Here is a 23,708-nt window from a genome sequence, read left to right on the forward strand (position 1 = left end):
AATTTCAGAGGAATAACCTATTCAGAGGGTAGAAGAGGCATCAAGTTTAGCTAATAGAAATAAAGGAATTAAGTTAGTAAAATCAGAAGCTATGGTACACAAGTGAAAACTTAGCAAGGAGAATGAACAGAAGCACCAGAGTGAGAGTAGCCGGGGCACAGGACTATCTTACCAGGTGGACATAAAGGTCTTCCCTTACAGCTACGCTAAGCATCCTGTGCCCCCAGCATCTTTAGCAAAAGGCCCCCATCTGAGGGTAATGGAGTCATGATGGCAAATACTGAAATCAAACAAAGCAATCAATTTCCAGAGGCAGAACTATGACCAGGGGAATTGTACTGGAAAATCAAGCAAGACTGAGAATCCTATAAAATCATTAAGCTCTAAAATAACATGCCTAAAGCCATCTTCGATCCAATGTACAATGAGAAATCCTAGAAAAATGTGCACGTGAATTATTTTCTCCATTTAAAACCTATTCTCAAATTCCTGACATCAAGTGATCCATCTGCCTGGGCCTCCCAAAGTGCTGGGATTACAGGTGTGAGCCACCAAGAGACCAGCCTAGCCAACATGGTGAAACCCCATCTCTACCAAAAATATAAAAAATTATCTGGGTGTGGTGACGCATGCCTGCAGTCCCAGCTACTCAAGAGGCTGAGGCAGGAGAATTGTTTGAACCCGGGAGGCAGAAGTTGCAGTGAGCCCAGATGACGCCTCTGCACTCCAGCCTGGGCGACAGGGTAAGACTGTCTCAAAAAAACAAAAACAAAATACCTATTCTTAAGTCATGTGGTTAAGAAATGCTTTGTTTTTCAGTGACTGATTGAAATCTACAACCTTTATTTTCTAATATGTATGTGTGAGCACTTTCAGTGTGTGTTTGTGCAATGCATTTTCCTAACAATCTACAGTCAAATTTCTGATGTACACAGCCCAGTGTTCTTAACTGTATGATGACTAGAATTAGCAGCAACTATTCTAAAAGCAAACAAAGCAGTTTAAAGCAAATGTATGTCAAATATTTACTACATGCTAGACACTGCACAATCAAAAATAATTCTACTTACAGCAGTACTTCCTAGATTTCAAAACTGAGTGTTTATAATAATTACATTATAGGCATAACCTTAAATACCCACAGGTAAACCAGGTCATATGGTTGCCCTACAGATGAGAGGGATTCCTGGAGCTGATGGGGATTTCTGGGTGGCTGGAGCCATCCAGGTTTAAAGAACCGTGAACTTGAACCCCAGAATGCCAGGCACTCACTGAACCTAGCCTAAGACTTTTCTGACTAATGAACAATGGTATGTTTTAAGCCTATCCATGTTGGGCCTACAGACTCATTTTGCCTTATCCTGCTGACTAGGGACTTATTTATGTATTTATTTATTTATTTCGGAGTTTTGCTCTTGTTGCCTAGGCTGGAGTGCAACGGCACGGTCTCAGCTCACTGCAACCTTTGCCTCCCTGGTTCAAGCGATTCTCCTGCCTCAGCCTCTCTAGTAGCTGGGATTACAGGCACCCGCCACCACGCCTGGTTAATTTTTTGTATTTTTAGTAGAGATGGGGTTTCACCATGTTGGCCAGGCTGGTCTCAAACTCCTGACCTCTAGTTAGGTTTTAATTACTAACTGGCATAACTACCATGAGCCTCTCCCACGTTTCTGGCATTTAAAAACTCCAGATTTTTCCCTTAGAAAACTACTCAGAAAAAAGTTTAGCTAATTAGTTTTCCCTTGCTTATGAAGTAACAAATACAGTCTTCATAGTTTTTGTGGTTCTGGTGGTCTTCGTGCTATTCTCTGCCAATGCTAGCACCTGGGGGTGGAGCAGGGGTCAGGGAGAAGCACCCCCGACAGCTGGCAGTACCTGGTTGCCACCAGCGAGGCTGCGGTGTCCCCTGGTGAACACAAACAAGTTCACCTGTTAACATCAGATGAGGACTCACCATGAATGCGCTGGAACAGGATGAAAGCCAATCAACGGCCACGCCTGAACAGAGGTCTTCTTTTTTAAAAGGGCTCCGTATGACCACAAAAATGAACAAATGTCCCTCTCCCCTATGACTGACTCCCACTTCTTCTTCTATGACAACTCTAGCTCCCATCTGTTGGTCCTGCCTGCTAGAAAAAATTAAGATGCCCAGTGCTAGAATTGTGCCTACTTTCTGATAGCACTCAATCTTTGAACAGAACGCTCAATTTTTAACCCATTCTAAGTCACCTAACTCATGCTAAAATCCTATAACAACCCCTCCTAATACCCTTTTACTGTCCTGTGGTTTCCCATGGTGGACAGGCTCCCTCATATAAGAAGTTACTAAAATGAATCCTGTTAACTTCAGGTGTTCCTGGAGCTCTGTGGCTGATGGGCATTGGCAGTCTTTTAAGAGTATTTTCTCATTCAATCTTACAAAAACATCAATGTGTTTTGTATTACTGATATTCTATACAATATTATAGTAATTACCATAAGAAATAGTATATTAATTATTTTATAGGATATACACACTTAAGGTGGTTCAGATCTTTGTCCAAAGTCACACGCCAGTAAGGGGCAACGTGTGGGTTTTAACCCAGGTAATCCAACAAAGATAATGTAGTTGAGCCAATAGTGATTAAACATCACTCTTGATTGTGTCTTAGGAGAAAATATGCCAATAGAAACATATTCCAACTCTGCTATACCAGCTGTCTGTGTTATGATGGAGGGAACTGGATGGGGAGGGGGAGGACTTAGCACTAGAAGAGATCAGACCTCTGGTCACTGATGGGTAGAGTGAACACATGACCTAAACCAGAACACCTTTGAGAGTGAAGGAGGGTAATTATAATTATTACACAACAGGTATAATCTGGGACTGTCCCAAGCAAAGCAGGTGGCATGGGGGCCTTAAAGATGGGGTCGCTGCAGTTGGTGCTAGAGCCCTCAGTTAGGATGGTAATCTGAGTGCCAGCTCCACTGTTCCAACACTCCATGGTCAGGAAAGATGCGGACCTACGCAGGGTACAGCAGGAGCTATTTACATCCATCTGCTGTGGGACTCAGCCCGCCTAAGCAGGGGGAAGCCCACACCTGCTGCCTGCCTAGCCTGCCAGGGTCCAGGGATGGGAGAAATTTGAGGGTGAGGGGTAGAGAAAAAGTGCTATTTCTTTTTGGTTTATACTATCCATGTATTAAATAGGCCTTTTCATTTTTAAAAATAAATTTTATTTGCATATTTAAGGTTTACAACATGATGTTATAGGATTTATATATATTCTAAAATGGTTACTATAGTGAAACAAATTAACATATCCATCATCTCACATAGTTACTCATTCCCTCCCACCACCCATCCACAGCCCAGTGGCAAGAGCAGCTGTAAGCTACTCATTTAGCAAAGATCCTGAATACAATACATTATTAATAACTATAGTCCCCATGTTGTACATTTGATCTTTAGACTTATTCAACCTACACATTTGCTACTTTGAATTCTTTGGCTTATATCTCCCTATTTCCTCTCCCCGACCCCAACCCTGGTATCACTATTTTATTTTCTATTTGACCTTGAAGTGCCTCAATAAAGAGAGCTTACTTTGGTCAAAATATAGAGGTGACTTACAGGAACAACAGAAGAACTGATGAAGAAACCATCTGGCAACAACTTCTAAGAGTAATTCTAAGCTTAGCTTAAAAAATAATCCTAAATTTCTGAGAAACCAAAAGCCAAACAAATTAAAAGATGAGTTTCTGCAATATTTCCAGCAAAGTGAGACACCTCATTCTTGCCTACAACTAGACTATTTCTCCCAACTCATTCCTGCATTTAAAATTCAGCAGGTAAGTTTTCTGCATCATCAGATGTCCTAGTTACAAATGAATGATAGTTTAATGTCTTTCACAATTCAAAGGGCCCTTCAGAATTGTAATGTGTTGAAGAATTTTGCAATTCATGACATATGTAGCTGGTAGAGACTTTTCATCCCATGTTGAAAGTCTGGGGTTTTATGATTTGGCTTTACTACAGGTGCACAGGTTGTCTTGTTAACGACTGCACGGAAAGATGGAGCAGCAGGCATCACCTAAGTGAACTCAGATATTAATTGATATGCAAAAACAAAAAGTAAAAGTCAGAGTAACATGCTCTTTTTAAAGTCAGTTGTGTGAGCTCATAGGCTCTAGAGTGTTAGAAGAAATAGAGATAAATTACACAGTCCAACGCTGTCATTTGATAGAGGAAGAAAGGGCAGCACGGTTTGATGAGAAGAGTCACGTACCGGGACACAGCTGAGATCTGGCCGAGACAGGACCGGCTCTTACACCAACTAGCACTCAGCCCAAGATTCTTCCCACTCAGCTTCATGCTCCAGGAAGCAATTGCTCTCTGTAAGGTATTGTGTTCCCATTGTCACGGCAGAAAGTTATATACTCTAGTAATGGTATTTGGTTATTTGAATTGCACCAAATTTCAGAATATATTCCTTAGTAAATGCCAGTGTTGAGTCCCTATAATCTTATAATCCATAATTTGAAGCGATGTTGTAGACAAAGGCTATTTCAGAAGGAGACCACCAGTAAAGAAAAGCGGCAATGGTTAGGGCACTTACTTTATGGCGGCTTGCAGCTTCTCACACAGGACGGTGAGTACAGAGACAACATCATCACAGAGGGACTCTACTGTTGACCCTTCAAAACAGAGGAGGTTACAGGCATGAGACATCAACAGGGGGCATGACAAGTTCCCTGAACCGTCCTTCCCATCCTCCACTTTAGATGGTTTTTGAGACTGAAAAGATGATTTTCAGATGTGGAGAAGCCCTTAGGCCACCAAAGTGATGATCACAGAAATGATAAGAATTAAGTGTAATTATTCCTTTTTTTGTTTTTTGGAGGCAGAGTCTCACTCTGTCACCCAGGCTGGAGTGCAGTGGCACCATCTTGGCTCACTACAACCTCCGCCTCCCAAGTTCAAGCAATTCTCCTGCCTCAGCCTCCCAAGTAGCTGGGATTACAGGCACCTGCCACCACACCCAGCTAATTTTTTGTACTTTTAGTCGAGATGGGTTTCACCATGTTGGCCAGACTAGTCTTGAACTCCTGACCTCAGGTGATTCACCCCCTCAGCCTCCCAAAATGTTGGGATTACAGGCATGAGCCACCGCGCATGGCCTATAATTATTCTTTCTAAAGCAAGACACTCAAAAAGATAGTCCCGAAAGAAAATAATAGATTGTTTCTTATTATCAATAAAATTCACTCACACTTACCAAAGGGAAATTAGTAATTTCAAAAACATCATGATAGACAACAATTTTCTTACTATTTAGGCCAGTGGTCTATGTGTGTATTCCTTATTCTGACCCTTGAATTTCTGGGTCTTCTGAGCTGATTAGAATAGTATCCCAGAGAGAGAAAATAAGGCAGCATGCGAAAAGATGGGCTTTAGAACTAAGAAATCAGAGAAAAATGGGGCGAAATAATTTAGCCAGATCTTTACCTACTTTATTTGTTGAGCATCTGCAGGGCACATGGTCTTTGTTGATACTGAAGCAATAGTCGATGTCAGAAAAATAAAATTTCCCTCTAAATGTGCTCTAGTTTCCAGAAACTAGAACCAAAACTCCCACAGAAGCATAGTGGGAAATTTGGAATCTGTTCAACTACATGTCAAAAACTGCTGATTGTGTGAGTTTGGGCAAACTTCAGTTTTCTTCTGTCAAAAATGGGATAAATAATACTAATTTCACAGAATTGTCAGGCTATGTGAAACAGCAAGTGGAAGCATTTGTTCCCTAAAATAAAAACCTGTAAAGGTCTTTACAAATGTGGCTCTAAGTATCTGATGAATGTATAAATGAATGATGACGGTGACGTCAGGGAAGATGGAGAGAAAATGGCAAGTGTGTAAGAGAGAAACTAAAGTTGGAGGAAGGCAGGGAAAGAGAAATAAATGGCTGTTCCTCAGAATTAAGATCTTAAATGCAGCAATAAAGAAAAGAAATGATAAAACATAGTTTAAGATTAATAAAACCCACACAAGTAGTCCTTAAGCTCAATTTTAGATAAACGTTAAATGAATCCCTCTGTCAATTTTTTACTATTATATTTTTTAGAGCTATATTCTTGACCAAGAAGATGCAGACCCCCTTTTTAGTTTATAAAATCATCCCACATTAAAGTGAAGCCTTTATGAGAACACCATAGCCAAAAAGAAGCAAGGAAGATGGAACATCTTAGCACATGTCACTGAGAGCATCCAACTGAAAAGGGCACCTTCCAGTCCATGGCCCAAGAATGTAGCATCATGGGACTGAAACAATACACTCTAGTGATGCTTTAGAATGTGACTTAAGGCGTGTCTCTTTCTCATTTCTTTCAAATACTCTTCCTCTCCTAGTTGTGGCTGGTAAGCTGTTTCTCTCCTTTTCATTCTCTCCCCTTTTTTCCCCTCCTCCTCACCTCCATCTCCTTCTCACTATTATTAACTGGCAAATATAATAGAAAAGCAGATTTTTCCAATATTTAAAAAAATTACTCAGTCTGAATTTCAATTTTTTAATCAGATATTATTTTTGCATACTTTCAGAAACTAGTATCAAATCTGTTTTTAAAAATTAAATTGCTGGTTAATTATATATGTGGACTTCTATAATTTTTTCTTTTCCTGTGGGTCAGAATGAAGGTTCCTTAACTTGATTTCAGCTGATCTTTAAATTGGGTTGTCTGCAAGTGGCCCTATGAGATGACTCAACATTCTTGTCAAAAAATTGGTATTTGACAAACACAATTCTGGTGCAGTAACACTGTATGCCAATCAGGTTTCTACAATCTTCTATCCAGTTATTCTCATTTTAGCAATTAAACCTGACTTCATGGAGAATGAAGTAACTAACAAAGCCAGCCTCCAAATGAGAGCTATGTGAAGTGTTAATTTCCCTCACAGAGTTGGATCAGGAACAGGTGTGGTTGGCATAAGTGAATGTAGGAACAGAAGAAAGACAGCAGCTGATTAAATAATGCCACCTAAGGCAAAGCCAAGCACAACCTCCAAGAGAATGGTAAAACAACCCTGGGAGCTCCTAGACATCTTTGTACCCCTCACTCCAAACACTCAGTAGGCATTCTCACAGCTGCTTTAAAAACTGAACTAGTACAAATCAAATGCAATACCTTGATTCCCGAATTCCTGTGGGACATCTGGGTTTTCAATTATCTAGTAAGGGAGACACACACACACAATTAGGAGATTCAGGCAAGAAAAATCCTGACTCTTTGACGCTGGGAAAATTCTAGGACACAAAATGGCTTCTGGAGTGTCCTGGGCTCAGCTACCTTGCCTGAGCACACCCCCCACCCACCAGCTCTTGAGAGCATTTCATTATTCATGGTGTTTATGAGAAAAATTATTATCTCTGGAACTGAGCTTATCAGTTCCCAAAATAATTCATTCAAGAGTGTCCACGCAAACGTGTGGACACGCCTCGTGGACACTTCCTGGAAGTTTAAACCCTTTGGTGCACTTAAACTCCCAGGATTCCAGGATGCTGGGCTGTGACCTGGGGCAATGCCTGCCTAAAGAGGTGGGTTAATTTCACACAGAGAACAACCTATTCCAAGGCTACAGCTGACACCGTGCATGGCCCCTAATAAATACAGACTCTTGGCCATAAGCAGGATTAGGTTCCTGGACTTCAAAATAACTGGTCAGAATCTCCATCTTTGTATTTGATGGGGAGCATTTTAACCATACCGAGCCAGCTGCTCTTGGCTAGGTACATCCAGAACTATGAGGGCAGAGACTGAGCCGTGAGGGAAGGGAAAATAGGAAGGAAAAGACATTTACAAATAATCAGACTTACTTCCCATTGCAGGGATAACTCAGCGACTACTGAGCAGAGACTAAGAAGGTGGCACCTTACTCTCCCTACCTCTTTGCACCAAGCAATGATAAGGAGGTATTTTCATGCCAACTAATTACCGGACATGTAACTCATCCCATGGTGCTGATTTAATTTTTAAACTTGTTACAGGCACATATTTCTACCATTCTCTGTTCATTAATTTGCAAGCTCAGCTGCTTCCACAGCAACTTTTGTGAAATGTTATGTCAGTATCTACAGCTCAGAATGGCTAAAGCCAAGTTGAGAACAACACTTTCTGGAGGAAACACAGTTGAGTCATATTTAAGGGTAGGAGAATCCCTCCATCCTTCAGCCCCAAATATTTAAATGTAGCAACTTTACTTTTTGAAATTAGTAATTTACAACTTAACAATAGCTTAGGTTACCTAAAATAATTCAATAATAAAGCTGGATAATATGGAGGATTTGTGATGACAAAAAATCAAAATTATCATCTGTCCTGGGGTGCAACTGGGGATAAACATTAGGTTGAAGATACACATCCTGCTAGTGATTTTGGCGTTCTACATTATTTATTTTCTTTCCACTGCATTTAGCCTTCCTAATTTTGAGGTGGCCCATGATGTCTTTCCAGTTGATAACTGAAATGAGTGACTGAGGCAAGTATCTCAATCAATCGAAGTTTATTAAGACCGCTTTTGGGCACACCTGGGAAAAATGCGAGCTGTGACTGTCTGCACCTGTGGCTGTTTTTCCTGAAGAGGCTTTCAGGAGGTTTTACATCTCAGGAGGTTTCTACATTTCCTTAGAGGAAGGAGGAAGGCATGTAGGAAGAAGGACAGGTAGGCAGTAACGCAAATCGTTACATGCTTGTGAGATTTTACTTAGTGCCCAGTAAATCTAAATTTACATAAGGTGAATGTTTGAAGAAAAAAATGGGAGTAACAGAAGAATCAATTATGCAGATATCTCTGGGTAAACAGAAGAATGATGGATCTTGTCTTTAAAGATGGGCTTGTAATCAACATTATCAGTGTGGAATCAAACAGATTTTAGTTTTAGGAGCTAGACTTAGATTGCGGATCTAAAGTTACAATAGGCACGTCCTTGTCTATGGGAGGCCAGCAAAGTTTGACTTAAGAGTGATCTGTGGGGGCAGTCATTTGGATATGCCTGAGGCCTCTTACCCTTCTGAGGTGGTCTGGCTAATGCATAACGCTAGTAGGAGCAACTTATTTGGAAGAGGGTGTTACATGACTCAGCCTCCGGGCTTAACCTTCCCGTTGGCATAAAAAATTGGGGGGTTCTGAGATTTTTAAAAATTTTCTTTTACACAGTGATAGGCCGAGCTAGAAAATATGCACAACTTCCCAAGGAAATGCTCAGTGTTCCCCAGGGGAATACGTGACCTCTTCAGAGCAAACCTCTCCATTCCTACAGATGATTCCACTTTAAGAGCTTTAAAAAAATACCTAAATTCTTATGTGACAAAACTTATGTCTCCCTCCATTAGATATCACAAACGCTTCAAATACCAGCATCCTGAGAACGATGTTTTCTGGGACATGGAATTGCATCTCCAGGGACCACATGAATAATAGAAAGGAAATAACAGGAAACACCAATTTTCCACTTAATTTGAGATCTTGCCTCCGGTTGGGGTGAGTCCAGATGGTCCACGATGAGCAGGACCAGAAGGCCTTATTAGCCACATAATACCCAGGATGGAGACAGACAGCCTCTACAGTATCAACTGCACCTCCACAGCCATACCTTTGCCATTCTTATAGAAGAGCAGTATGAACTAAAAGATTGGGATATTTGACTTGAAACCTAATACTCTCCTACTTAAAAATTTTAAAATAAGATTAAATGAACTCATATAATTGAAAGCACTTTGAAATTACAAAGTTTGATTTAAATGTTTCATTTAAAATATTAAGATATTATTAATATAGTGTTTGGTCATATTGCCATTTAGCAAGGATGAAATATGAGTGTATATTATAAGATTTCTCAACATCTTAGATTTACGTCAATTAAAAACTTTTTCTCTTAATATGTTTTCTATTTATGTATTTTAATTTCTTTTAAACTAAATACTCCCATACTACCTATATCCAAAATCCTACTTTAAATGAAATTGTTTTTAGCAAGAGGTAAGCTAAAGTAACAAAAATATCTCAAGTTAAAACAATTTTTAATAGAAACTGGGAATTGGATACAGCAAACAGAAAAGAAAAAAAATCAATATTTGCTTTTTTCAGATTAGTGTTGTTTTCAACACTGGCTGCCAGAGCACATATTAAGTGAGAACTTGTACTGGCAGTCAGCTAGGAGACCAGGGGTTTACTTCGGGCTCCTTCATTGATAAGCTCATTCATTTTAGATTTCAATTTCATCTTTCTGGGCTTCACCTTCTCATCTGTAAAATAAGGAAAAAAGAATTTGACTAGATCATCTCTAAGGTTCCCCTCAACTCCGTGATTTTCTAAAAATTAGAAAATATTGAAATTAAAAATTACAAATAGTTGAAGTTAAATAAGAAATCCTAATTTTTACAAAATTAATTTTGGAGATATCTGGGACTGTAACTGAGATTTTCTTTTCTTCTTTTTTTTTTTTTCCTGAGACAGAGTTTCACTCAGTTGCCCAGGCTAGAGTGCAGTGGTGTGATCTCAGCTCACTGCAACCTCCACCTCCTGAGTTCAAGCAATTCTCCTGCCTCAGCCTCCCAAGTAGCTGGGATTACAGGTGTGCACCACCACACCCGGCTAATTTTTTGTATTTTTAGTAGAGATGGGGTTTCACTATGTTGGCCAGGATGGTCTCAAACTCCTGACCTCAGGTGATCTGCCTGCCTCAGCCTCCCAAAGTGCTGGGATTACAGGCGTGAGCCACCACACCCAGCTGTAACTGAGATTTTCTATTTGAACAAATAACGAATGTCATTTCAGAACACTCCTTGTAGATTTCAAAAGGATTTTAATATAAATTATTACAGAGGCAGATTTTAAAACAACACAAAACACCAATTTTGAAGAGGAATCACTCTCTCATTAACATTCCCATAAGATAATACATACAAGGAGCCAATTACATTTACATTTTCCCCTGGAATGCTCATTTTAGACAATCTGTTCAAGTTCAGAGCAAAAAGCTCTAATGGGCTTTGATGGCAGAGAGAAGACAAGTTAGTTCAGTTTCACCCTGAAGGCCCCAGCAGGTGAGGGAGGCCTCCTGCCACCATCTTTTAGTTAACAAAGGGAAACATACCCAACCTCAAAGCATGTAATAAATTATACTCATTTTTCTTAATTTCAAATTTACTTCCAATATTTGTTAATGTATCACAATATTTCTAATACAAATTTTCAGTATGAGAAGTTTTAAAACAATGATTAAAAAATAAGTTTTAAAACAATAACTCAAAAAATTACAGAAACTATGAGGAAAAGCAATTCTCAAAGCTTTGGGGTGAAACAGGCAAACATCTAAAGAGCTTAATGTATACAAATAAATGTTCTTTTAAAACAAGCAGGACCTTCCTACTGTTTTCAGGAGGCAGGCAGCCCTGGCAGGAGGGGCCCCCGGGTGTGGGATACACAGACACCACCAGGAAGGTGATGAACGTGGGGGTGTCACAGACTCACCGTATTCTCCTGCCTCTGTCGTAACTGTAAAGTCAAGTCACTCAGCATTTGACTGAGAGTTGCCCGCACAGCAGTGTTTATGCTACGCTGGTGACAGCTGCTTATGTATGTCTCAATGCATACCTGTTAAAGAAATAAGACAGCAACACACATGTCTGCAGGTACCAGCTTATTACCAACATTCTTTGGGATTAACCAGAGAGGATACCAAATCCCTCTTAGACAGAAAGTCAGCCTGATTTAGGACTGGTTATTACTAAATATAACTAAATATATTTTAAATCCCTGGAAATTTGTTTTTAAGCATATAGGAAAAATGGTATTTCCCTAAGGAACCACTCTTACCACCCGTTCCTCTGAGCATCATAGGAGAATGCAAATTGGTGATTTTTAGATGTGCCAAATAATTCTATCTAGAATCAACTCAGGTGGCTGGAAATTAATCAGAAAAAGTTCACTTGGTGATGAAATATAACAGAATTTATTAACTCCCAGGTTGTGCAGTGTGGGAAAAGGGTTAGCAAAACCCTTTCTCCTGCTCTATGAATGAGTCTGACCTTGGGTCAACCCTCTAGCTGTGTTCTTCTGGAAATTTCATAAAGGCAGGACATCAGCTGTGTTACTAGGTAGCATGGCTTATGGCAAAAATGTTTCCAAATTCCTATGCTACATCTGAATTGGGAGAACTGTGAATCAACTGTAAATATCTGGTGGGTAGCCACAGGTTTGGGCTTCCCTAGGTGTACTGACTCTTCGAATTGACACATCCTCTGCAGGAACTATGCAAACTCTGCTAATAGAGTTGTTTCAGAAATATTGGTCCTATTTGGGACACAGGGCTTCTAGACCAAGGTGACTGCACTCACCGAGATGGCTCTCATCTCCTTGCATCTATGCTGTCATTTGAGAGCCAGAGGTTCTTCTCTAGGCTGCTGTGAGGATCCCTGGGAGTAACAATGCCTAACACTGTCCTGCTTCTGTTTCCTGTCCTGTGTCCTGCAAAGTGAATATAACACCAAGGGTGGCCTATTTGGATCTTGCAAGTCTCCATGTCTAGTTGAGCCTAAAAAGACCCGGTGGTGGCTACTACATGGAGGAATCTCAAATAGAAAAAAAAAAAATCCCTCATTTGATAATATGCTGCTAAAAGTCACGACTTTTCAGATTTTACGGCCTCTAATTCTTCTGGAAGCCACAGGGATGGGCATGAAAATGCATGCTTTAAATTTGCCTACTTTTTTTCTCTCCATAAGGTATTCAATTTTACAAAGCATATTTAGAGACACAAAAACAAAAAGAGGTATTTAATTTCCTCAGTTATTTCTCTAGGAATAGCTCCAAGATTATCCACAATGAAAATCCAGGGTTCTCACCTACATGGCAAATTTAATTTGATGATTGACAACTGAGACGGGCAAGAGACTACATTTTAATCTTTGTTGCTGCTTCTGCTTAAGCTGGGGAATTTTCTGCCAGGCCTCATGTTATCTTTTTCTTTCTGACATGCCTCACTGTTTACCTAGCAGAATTAACTAGGTGAACGTAAATTTTTTTTTTAAGTTTAATTTATCTCCTACTGAATGTTAATATTTCAAAGGAGCATTTGAAACTGAAAACAGTATTTGAAAAAACAAAAAAAGGCAGTCTTCTCGACCTGGGCAAAACCCAACAACTCCCAAACCTACATTTGAAAGTTGGCCTAGATTAATTCATTTCAGAGTTAAAGAGCAAAAGCAAGTTATAAAGTATTTATTTTTCATAAAAGTACTTAGGGCACATGACTTTTAATTCATTTTCTCAAATAATCATGGATATAGTGGATTTGAAGACACAATAATTTATGCATGCTTAGAAAAAAAAGGTGTTTTAGGCCAGATACGGTGACTCACACCTGTAATCCCAGCACTTTGGGAGGCTGAGGTGGCTGGATTGTTTGAGCCCAAGAGTTTGAGATCTGCCTGGGCGCAACGTGGCAAAACCTGCATCTCTACAAAAAATACACAAATTAGCTGGGCATGGTGGTGCACACCTATAGTCCCAGCTCCAAGCATGGGAGGATCACCTGGGCCTGGGAAGGTAGAGGCTGCAATGAGCTGTGATATCGTGCCTCTCCAGCCTGGGTGACAGAGACCCTAACTACCCCCTGAAAGGTGTTTTAATCCTGAAATGCTTCTACTTTTGCATGTGATGAAGTGGTTTTAAAACTTTGAAAATACATCTAGAGGCCGCACTGAATCACTCTGATGAAGCCAAACTCTCCATCGTGTATCATTTGTACTTCATAATTTAACAGTTTTCTTTAAATCTTACATTTTCCCCAGAAATCTTTGTAACTGTTGATCTTTAAGATCTCTAAACTCTGCCATTTTAAATTTATGGGGGAATTGTAAGCCTTAAAAGCATTACAGATGAAAGAGGAGCTATTTTGAGAGCTGAACTACACACTTAATATAAACTCTCTTGAATACTGAGAAACAAATCACTACACAATCTCTGTTAAAAAATTACATCATTCACTTTAGACTCATGAAAGAAAGTGCACGCATGAGGAATTGGATTTTATATAACGCAGTGCTGTAAATAGACAAGAACTTTCCAAATAGCTAATGTATTTTTTTTTTTTTTTTTTTTTTTTTAGTTTTAACGCCAGCACTGTTTTTAGTGTTTAGTTGCTAATACTATACATATAACACTTGGACATGACTTATTGCAGGAGGCATTTTATTCAGGGAAAAGGTAAGCATGTTTACTCAGCTAAAAAAAAAAGTATTAATTTAAGAAGCCCATTTGGCTAAAGTTGGGAGTACAAAGACTGAATATGACAAAAGGTATCCCATTAAATATAAAATTTACCATGTATTTGATGCTATGGTTATCTTTAGGTACCCAAAAAGAAATGCTTTCTCAGCTATCTTGGCAGCTTCTAAAGGAAAGTTTCTTACACTTCCTGTAATAATATATTGGCAAACTACTAAGATTCATAGAACTAGAGCTTCCATTTTTAAACCTATTCATTGTATTCAAGACCAACTATTTTTAATGTTTTTCTTCCTCTACCTCAGGGCAGTACTAAATGAGCACATTGAATCAAAGCAGCTAAAAGAATACCATGTCCAAAAGCAGGCTGAGTTTCTGGGACAGAGCTCATCAGTTTCTTCTTTTATTCTGCCCATTATTGGTTCTACCTGCCCATGCTCTTCACTTTCATAAAGCAGAATCAACACTGGGAAAGCCTAAGTCCTGCACCTTTGCCAGAGGCTTAAAGGGCCAAGTCAAATACCTTGTGAAAAGCCCTATAGGGACCTGATCACAGGGAACACACAAAGATGCAGGGCAGTGAGGAGGTTATAAGGGACACTTTGTGATCATTTCACTGATTTGTAAACATCCAGCTTTATAACATGCTAAACAGAACTGAGAGCAAACACAAATGGTTAATGATACAAAATAAACCCCAAAGGTAGAAGGAAAAAGAACAAGAAAACACAAGTCTGCAGGCCATACATAAGCAATAAAAGCTTTACATCACTGAGTAAGTAGACTGATAGATAATAGTACTAGGTTAAACCCAGGGAGAAATCACTAAAGCACTTAATATGAAGCAGCACAGTGGAACACAGCATCATATAAATATATATATATATATGCCAAAGGGATCACAAATATTAAAGAAGATGCCACAATAAAAAGGTGCTTAGCTTTATAAAATACGTATGATCTTCACTTTGTTGAACTGTGCAATTACCTTCTCTTTCCCACCTGAATGGGGTTATTGGCACTGCTTTGTTAAAATCATGCATAATACTAATAAATTCCATAAAGAGAAGAGCTAGCATATTGTCAACTGGAAAACTTTTTTTTTTTATTATTATACTTTAAGTTGTAGGGTACATGTGCATAACGTGTGGGTTTGTTACATATATATACTTGTGCCATGTTGGTGTGCTGCACCCATCAACTCGTCATTTACATCAGGTATAACTCCCAATGCAATCCCTCCCCCCTCCCCCCACCCCCCAACAGGCCCCAGTGTGTGATGTTCCCCTTCCTGAGTCCAAGTGATCTCATTGTTCAGTTCCCACCTATGAGTGAGAACATGCGGTGTTTGGTTTTCTGTTCTTGTGATAGTTTGCTGAGAATGATGGTTTCCAGCTGCATCCATGTCCCTACAAAGGACACAAACTCATCCTTTTTTATGGCTGCATAGTATTCCATGGTGTATATGTGCCACATTTTCTTAATCCAATCTGTCACTGATGGACATTTGGGTTGATTCCAAGTCTTTGCTATTGTGAATAGTGCTGCAATAAACATACGTGTGCATGTGTCTTTATAGCAGCATAATTTATAATCCTTTGGGTATATACCCAGTAATGGGATGGCTGGGTCATATGGTACATCTAGTTCTAGATCCTTGAGGAATCACCATACTGTTTAACTGGAAAACTTTTATAGGGATGAAAAATAATTTATGGTGATTAAAAGTAGAAAGGATCAGAGATTAAGCTATAAAAAAGCAGAAGGAATGTCCTCTATGTCGGGAAGACTATAAATGCTTCTTGAACACATTAGTACCAGAGAAAATCTTGGCTATCACTATAAGTCTAAGTTTCATGATTAATCATGCTGACAACTCAGCTGCCAGGCTATTCCTTATTCTCTCTTTCCTAAGACAGGTCAACAGGTAGGTATGTGGCAAGAGGCATGTCATCAAATGGGTTCTGCTGATGCCAACACACACACACACACACACACACACACGGCATGAACTGAAGTTGTTTTATTATTTCTAGGAAACAGCTGTATAAGTAAGTCCGATCACCACGTTAGGTAGGGAAGTTGGCTAGTTTTCCTTTTGGATGTCAGCTCAAAAGTAAATTCTAAAAGTGCCAGGCATACCCGGAGAAATCTGATTGTGACTTGCCTCTTCCTCCTCCATGGTCTTCTTGGCTTAAGTTGGCATATTAAAATGGCTTAAGACACCTTAACCCATCAATTCATGCACCTTTCCAGGTCTACAGAAGATTGGCTGAGAACCAGTCCAAACTGAAGCAGAGACACTGGTCTGTGTGTCTTCTAACTCCAAACAACTTCTTCACAAGCCACGCAAGTAAGAGGTTTAAGGGAGGTGTGGAAATTCCTTGCCAAAGAAACAATAACTTACTTAAAGCCCATCTAGCAGTAACTAGATAAAAAACAGACTCCTCGGAGGAGTCAAACCAGGATCAATAGAGACTGGCACACAGGAAAGAAAGGGTTTCAGGAAGGAAAAGTGAAGCTCCTTGAAATGCGATTTCCCCACTTTAGTGGTCTCAACTGGTTTGAGGTCGTGGTCCTGCTTCCTTAGCTAGTTTTCTTGCCAGGAGATGGGATTACTCCTTCCAGTCTTACAGAGAACGTAACATAACAAGATGCTTCCAAGATAAATAGATCATGGCATCTGTGTACTTTTCTGTGGGATTATATCTGAGACTATCTGTTTCTTAATTGCAGAACATTTTATTTCAGGTATGTCTCAGAAATAATGCTACCATATCAGAGTAAAAGAAGTATTGGCCGGGTATGGTGGCTCATGTTTGTAATCCCAGCACTTTCGGAGGCCGAGGCAGGTGGATCACGAGGTCAGGAGTTAGAGACCAGCCTGGCCAATATGGCGAAATCCCATCTCTACTAAAAATACAAAAAAATTAGCCAGGCATGGTGGCGTGCACCTGTAGTCCCAGCTACTCGAGAGGCTGAGGCAGGAGAATCACTTGAACCCAGGAAGTGGGGGTTGCAGTGAGCCGAGATTGCGCCACTGCACTCCAGCCTGGGCAAAAGAGGGAGACTCTGTCCTCCGCGCTCCCCCCCTCAAAAAAAGTATCACTGAACATTTCAAGAGCTATAAACCAGCTCAATCTAAAAAACAGTTTAGTGACAACGGGAACTGTTAAATTAGAACCGCTGGTGGCAGGTGTTGAGCGTCAATGTTTTTTCAAGCTCCCCAGGGCAACAAGTGAAACTATTACTAACCTCCGATCCTCTGATGTGTTATATATAATGCTCAGAAAAGATACACTATCCATATGGAAAGATACTGGAAAAAGTGGCATATTCCCTACGGCCACGTGAATCTATGGTCACAAAAAAATGAAATGAATCAACACTTGAGCTTTATATATAAAAACACCATAGAACAAGTATCTAATGAAATGCCTTGGTAAAGGTCCAATGGTATAAGACTCCTAAGAACTTCAGTTGGTTGCCAATATTATTATGGCAAGATTCTGCTAACATTCTCTAAGACTGAGGGGGAGCCAGGAAGCAATGCAGCAGACTGATTAACAGTACGTGTTTGCAATATTAAAAGTCTGGATTTGAGTATCTAGCTGTAGAAACTTGAGCAAGCAAACTTCACTTTGCTTGGGTTCTTTATCAAGTTGTGGCAGAAATTAAAGGAGAATACATGTAAAATGCCACTTATTGCCATGCTTTAGGGACTCAGTGACCGGTAGCTATTATTATTAACCAGTATATTACAACATACCAGAATCTCTGGGACACATTTAAAGCAGTGTGTAGAGGGAAACTTATAGCACTAAATGCCCACAAGAGAAATCACGAAAGAAACTGACACTCTAACTTCACAATTAAAAAAACTAGAGAAGCAAGAGCAAACACATTCAAAAGCTAGCAGAAGGCAAGAAACAACTAAGATCAGAGCAGAACTGAAGGAGATAGAGACACAAAAAACCCTTAAAAAAATCAATGAATCCAGGAGCTGGTTTTTTGAAAAGATCAACAAAATTGATAGACCGCTAGCAAGATTAATAAAGAAGAAAAGAGAGGAGAATCAAATAGACGTAATAAAAAATGATAAAGGGGATATCACCACCGACCCCACAGAAATACAAACTACCATCAGAGAATACTATAAACACATCTATGCAAATAAACTAGAAAATCTAGAAGAAATGGATAAATTCCTGAACACATATACTCTCCCAAGACTAAACCAGGAAGAAGCTGAATCCCTGAATAGACCAATAACAGACTCTGAAATTGAGGCAATAATTAATAGCCTACCAACCAAAAAAAGTCCAGGGCCAGACGGATTCACAGCCGATTTCTACCAGAGGTACAAAGAGGAGCTGGTACCATTCCTTCTGAAACTATTCCAATCAATAGAAAAAGAAGGAATCCTCCCCAACTCATTTTATGAAGCCAACATTATCCTGATACCAAAGCCTGGCAGAAACACAACCAAAAAAACAGAATTTTAGACCAATATCCCTGATGAACATCGATATAAAAATTCTCAATAAAATACTGGCAAACCGAATCCAGCAGCACATCAAAAAGCTTACCTACCATGATCAAGTGGGCTTCATCCCTGGGATGCAAGGCTGGTTCTACACAAATCAATAAACGTAATCCAGCATATAAACAGAACCAAAGAAAAAAACCACGTGATTATCTCAATAGATGTAAAAAAGGCCTTTGACAAAATTCAACAGCCCTTCATGCTAAAAACTCTCAATAAATTCGGTATTGATGGAACGTATCTCAAAATAATAAGAGCTATTATGACAAACCCACAGCCAATATCATACTGAATAGGCAAAAACTGGAAGCATTCCCTTTGAAAACTGGCACAAGACAGGGATGCCCTCTCTCACCACTCCTATTCAACATAGTGTTGGAAGTTCTGGCCGGGGCAATCAGGCAGGAGAAAGAAATAAAGGGTATTCAATTAGGAAAAGAGGAAGCCAAATTGTCCCTGTTTGCAGATGACATGATTGTATATCTAGAAAACCCCATCGTCTCAGCCCAAAAATCTTCTTAAGCTGATAAGCAACTTCAGCAAAGTCTCAGGATACAAAATCAATGTGCAAAAATCACAAACATTCTTTTACACCAATAACAGAGAGTCAAATCAGCAGTGAACTCCCATTCACAATTGCTTCAAAGAGAATAAAATACCTAGGAATCCAACTTACAAGGGATGTGAAGGACCTCTTCAAGGAGAACTACGAACTACTGCTCAGTGAGCAAACAAATGGAAGAACATACCATGCTCATGGGTAGGAAGAATCAATATCATGAAAATGGCCATACTGCCCAAGGAACACTTTTACACTGTTGATGGAACTGTAAACTAGTTCAACCATTGTGGAAGACAGTATGTCGATTCCTCAAGGATCTAGAACTAGAAATACCATTTGACCCAGCCATCCCATTACTGGGTATATCCCAAAGGATTATAAATCATGCTGCCATAAAGACACATGCACACGTATGTTTATTGTGGCATTATTCAAAATAGCAAAGATTTGGAACCAACCCAAATGTCCATCAGTGACAGACTGGATTAAGAAAATGTGGCACATATACACCATGGAACACTATGCAGCCATAAAAAAGGACGAGTTCATGTCCTTTGTAGGGACATGGATGCAGTTGGAAACCATCATTCTCAGCAAACTATCACGAGAACAGAAAACCAAACACCACATGTTCTCACTCATAGGTGGGAATTGAACAATGAGAACACTTGGACTCAGGAAGGGGAACATCACACACCGGGGCCTGTTGTGGGGTGGGGGGAGGGGGGAGGGATAGCATTAGGAGATATACCTAACGTAAATGACGAGTTAATGGGTGCAGCACACCAACATGGCACATGTATACATATGTAAACCTGCACGTTGTGCACATGTACCCTAGAACTTAAAGTATAATAGTAATAAAAAATTAACCGGTATATTAGAATGGAGGGCTGGGTGGATGGAAGGAATAACAATAAAAAAGGTGTTTTTCATACCCTGAAAATATGAATCTTAGAGGAAAAAAAAATGGCCTTTGAGACAGATTTTGCTGACCCTGACAGCATGATACAGAATCAAAGACTGGAAGTTTCCATGAGTCAATAAGATCAAACCAGCAAACACACATTTATGAACTAGGTTTTCTGTTTTTGAGAAATCCCACAGAGAAGCCTTTAGCAGGTATAAAAATCTCTCCAATGGAACAGGCTCACCGCAGCCTCCACCTCCCAGGTTTAACCAATTCTCCTGCCTCAGCCTCCCAAGTAGCTGGGATTACAGACATGTGCCACCACGTCTGGCTAATTTGTATTTTTAGTAGAGATGGGGTTTCTCCATGTTGGTTGGGCTGGTCTCGAACTCCCAACCTCAGGTGATCTGCCCGCCTCGGCCTCCCAAAGTGCTGGGATTACAGGCGTGAGCCACTGCGCCCAGCCCCACCTTTTCTTTTACTCCAAGACCTTGGCAGTTTCTGCTCTTACAGCTTTTTCCTATATGAAGGTAACTTTCCTTGGAAAACTCAACATATCTGCTACTCTGGGCATAATATTAGCAGAAATCTTGGGCTCAGCTTTCAATAAATGAAGAGAAGGGCTATGCATCCATATGGAGTTTTAGTAATGATTTCATAAAATTGAACAGAAAGCACTTGTTGGATATTTCATAATTGTCCATTTTTATATTTGGTAATCTTTCTTATGCATCCTCTGTCACAGAGGATGCTGTTCTAAAAACCTTTCATTATTGCAGTTTAATTAAGCAAGTTAAATTTAGATACACAAATGAAGGCTGCCCTCTTATTTACATTTTGAGAGCTTAATGATCCTTTTATAGCTTCAGAACCTTGGGGAAATAGCCTCATTTTTCATACTTAAGTACACATCCCACTTCCTGATCAGCAGGTTTCAGGGTAAACACTATTCATGAATAACAGTCAATATACACAAAAGTAAGCAGGAAGAGAATATCTAGATTCCTTCTTAACATTTCCACAGGAGATTTAAATGGTTTAAGATGCTTTTATAAATTGCTTCCCTATTTCAAACATGGCAATGGCAAACATTTCACATTTACCATGCGGCTGGACTTGCACTAAAAGCTTTTTATATGGATTGTATTTTTATTCTCTAATTAGCACAACTACACTATGAGCTCGGTATCACTTATCATTTCATTTACAGAGAGCAAACAAGAGGCCGGGACAGGCATCCGAGGCAACACCACTGGGCAGAGTAGAGCCGGGTTCACATCTAAGCAGTACGACTTCGGAGCCCATTTTTCTCTCCCACCAAGCTCAAATGCCTTTGTCATTATATTGTTCTTTGGCTACGATTTGTTGTTGTTGTTTTTCCTTTCCTGGTTTTGGAAGGGGCCACAGTGTTTCCATGTTGCATCCTATCTGGACAGGCCTGCTGTGTCTTTTTATTTTGGCTTCCAGATACTCTCAGTGAACACCCTTCACTCGTGTCGAACTTGGTGGTGTATGCCTATTATTCAGGAATTACATTTTCACTCATTCTGACTCTCATTCAAAAACTGGTTCTTGTGAGGTTGTTAGTATCAACAACCTCAATCCCTGGCAGCCCTCTCTTCCTCAAGACCCTCTGCTCCTTGTCTCCCCTTTCCCCTAGTTCCATCAGCAGGGGTAGTGGCTTGACACCTCCCCTCTCTTCCTTCACATGGCAAAGGGCTAACAAGCCTCTTACACACCAATCCTGCTTCTTGCTACTTTCAGAAACAACACTGTCTTTTGGAAAGTGAACCTGCAAATAATGAAAGAGCTCACAGGGCTCTCTTAAAATTCAATTAAAAACAAATACCGATAAAACAAACACAGAGTATCCATATAAATGTGTAAAGGAAAGTATTCTTTCCATCTATATTAATACATATTTTTAAAGTGACTTGTATTGTAATGAGAGGTCAGCTGATCGGCTGCTGCTTTCTGACAGTCACATAAAAATTTTCTACATGCTCAAAAATAATTTTCTCTTAATTTTCATTCTTTAATGCCACATGATACCATAAAAAACACATGTATCTGCTAATATAAGTACTCTCCATGAGTGCTGATAATTAGCCTTTTTCTCCATCATTTGAGAACTCAGAAAATCATTCCTCTTTGTGGTTTGAATGTATACTCTTATCAGAACATACAAATCCTGTAGATATTCTTTTCAAGAAATGGAAGGGAAATTATTCTAAGCATATTAAAGTTCAGCTTTGAAATGATAATGTTTCCAAAAGCCAAAGGCATATGCCAGGCATTCAAGAAGCCAAGTTTTCTGTTGGACATATTTTTGGGAGTGCTGGAAGGCACACATTACTCCGGGCTGCAATACAGATCGAAAAGAGAAGGCTTTTCAATGATCATTACAAAAGGCATTCTTCAGGGTTTTGAAGATGCGGAGGGGATTTCATCTATAAACATCTCTCTAAATCTCCTACATGGTTTCTTAAAAACTAGTTTTTTTAATCAAATGCTTTTCAATTAATCATAGGCAAATTAGACCAAGAAAGCAATACCCCTGGGTAGAGCAGGGTAAGGGGAACCAGTACTGTTATTTACATGGTTAAGGCCTCAAGTGAAACAAACGTAAGCATGCAGGGCTCTGAGACACAGGGCACTACAACTAAGGATGGCGCACCACACAGCATGCTTCCCACAGATCAATTCCTTAGCGGAAATTCCCCTGGTAGTAATCAGAGAAGGGTTCACTCCAGTGCTGGGGCTTAGTTCCACCCCAGTATTTATCCCAGTTAGAGATAAAGCAGCTGTGAACAGGAGGCACAGACACAAGCAGTACTCACCTCTGCGATCTTCAGCACGGCACTCCCATTCAGATCAAATGTGGGTGTGTAGGTGATGCACAATAAAACCTTTAACAAGGTGAGAGATGAAAGAAGAGACAAGGGGTTAACAGTATGAAAATTCACTGTTGTTTCACATGCCATTTGTGTAGTCCTGTTTTTATGATTCCTTTGCTATTTGCTTTATCTAATGTTTCTTTATATCCCACCCACTGCTTTCTCATTAGTGGCCGCACATTGCCTAATAAAGTAGAGACCATCCTTTAAAAAATAAAGGCTGCTAATCTCTCCCTGTGGAAAGGACTTGCAAGACTGGCCAGAAACAGCGTCTTTTAACAGCTCCAGGAGGTGTGTCCAGTAACAGCAAAAACCACAAAAGAGTTGTTTAGTAGCAGTCATTTTAAAAATGCCAGGCTTAATGCTAGACACTTCACATGAATTATCTAGGTTTATCTTCTAAATAAGTGTTATTATTATTATTGCCCCTGTTTTACGGGTGAGAAAACCAAAATTCCATGATTAAATATGTTACCTAAGGTCACACAGGTAGCAAGTTGTTGAACGCAAGTAATCTGCCTTCATGTGCC

General features: G+C 39.8%; 1 protein-coding gene across 3 annotated transcripts in view; it reads right to left on the minus strand.

The window, feature by feature from the left end:
- ARFGEF3 (ARFGEF family member 3) overlaps positions 1 to 23,708 on the minus strand; it is a 185,491-nt gene that overhangs the window by 94,623 nt on the left and 67,160 nt on the right. For all 3 annotated transcript variants that reach the window (XM_003898113.5, XM_009205990.2, XM_017958286.2), the window contains 4 exons: positions 23,122 to 23,190; positions 11,507 to 11,629; positions 7,162 to 7,204; positions 4,599 to 4,677 (listed from right to left, as the gene is read on the minus strand). In XM_003898113.5, the coding sequence (XP_003898162.2) occupies positions 4,599 to 4,677; positions 7,162 to 7,204; positions 11,507 to 11,629; positions 23,122 to 23,190 (314 nt within the window). The remainder of the gene's footprint in view (positions 1 to 4,598; positions 4,678 to 7,161; positions 7,205 to 11,506; positions 11,630 to 23,121; positions 23,191 to 23,708) is intronic.

Source organism: Papio anubis, chromosome 6, assembly GCF_008728515.1.
Source record: "Papio anubis isolate 15944 chromosome 6, Panubis1.0, whole genome shotgun sequence".
In the NCBI taxonomy this organism is placed as follows: Eukaryota; Metazoa; Chordata; class Mammalia; order Primates; family Cercopithecidae; genus Papio; species Papio anubis.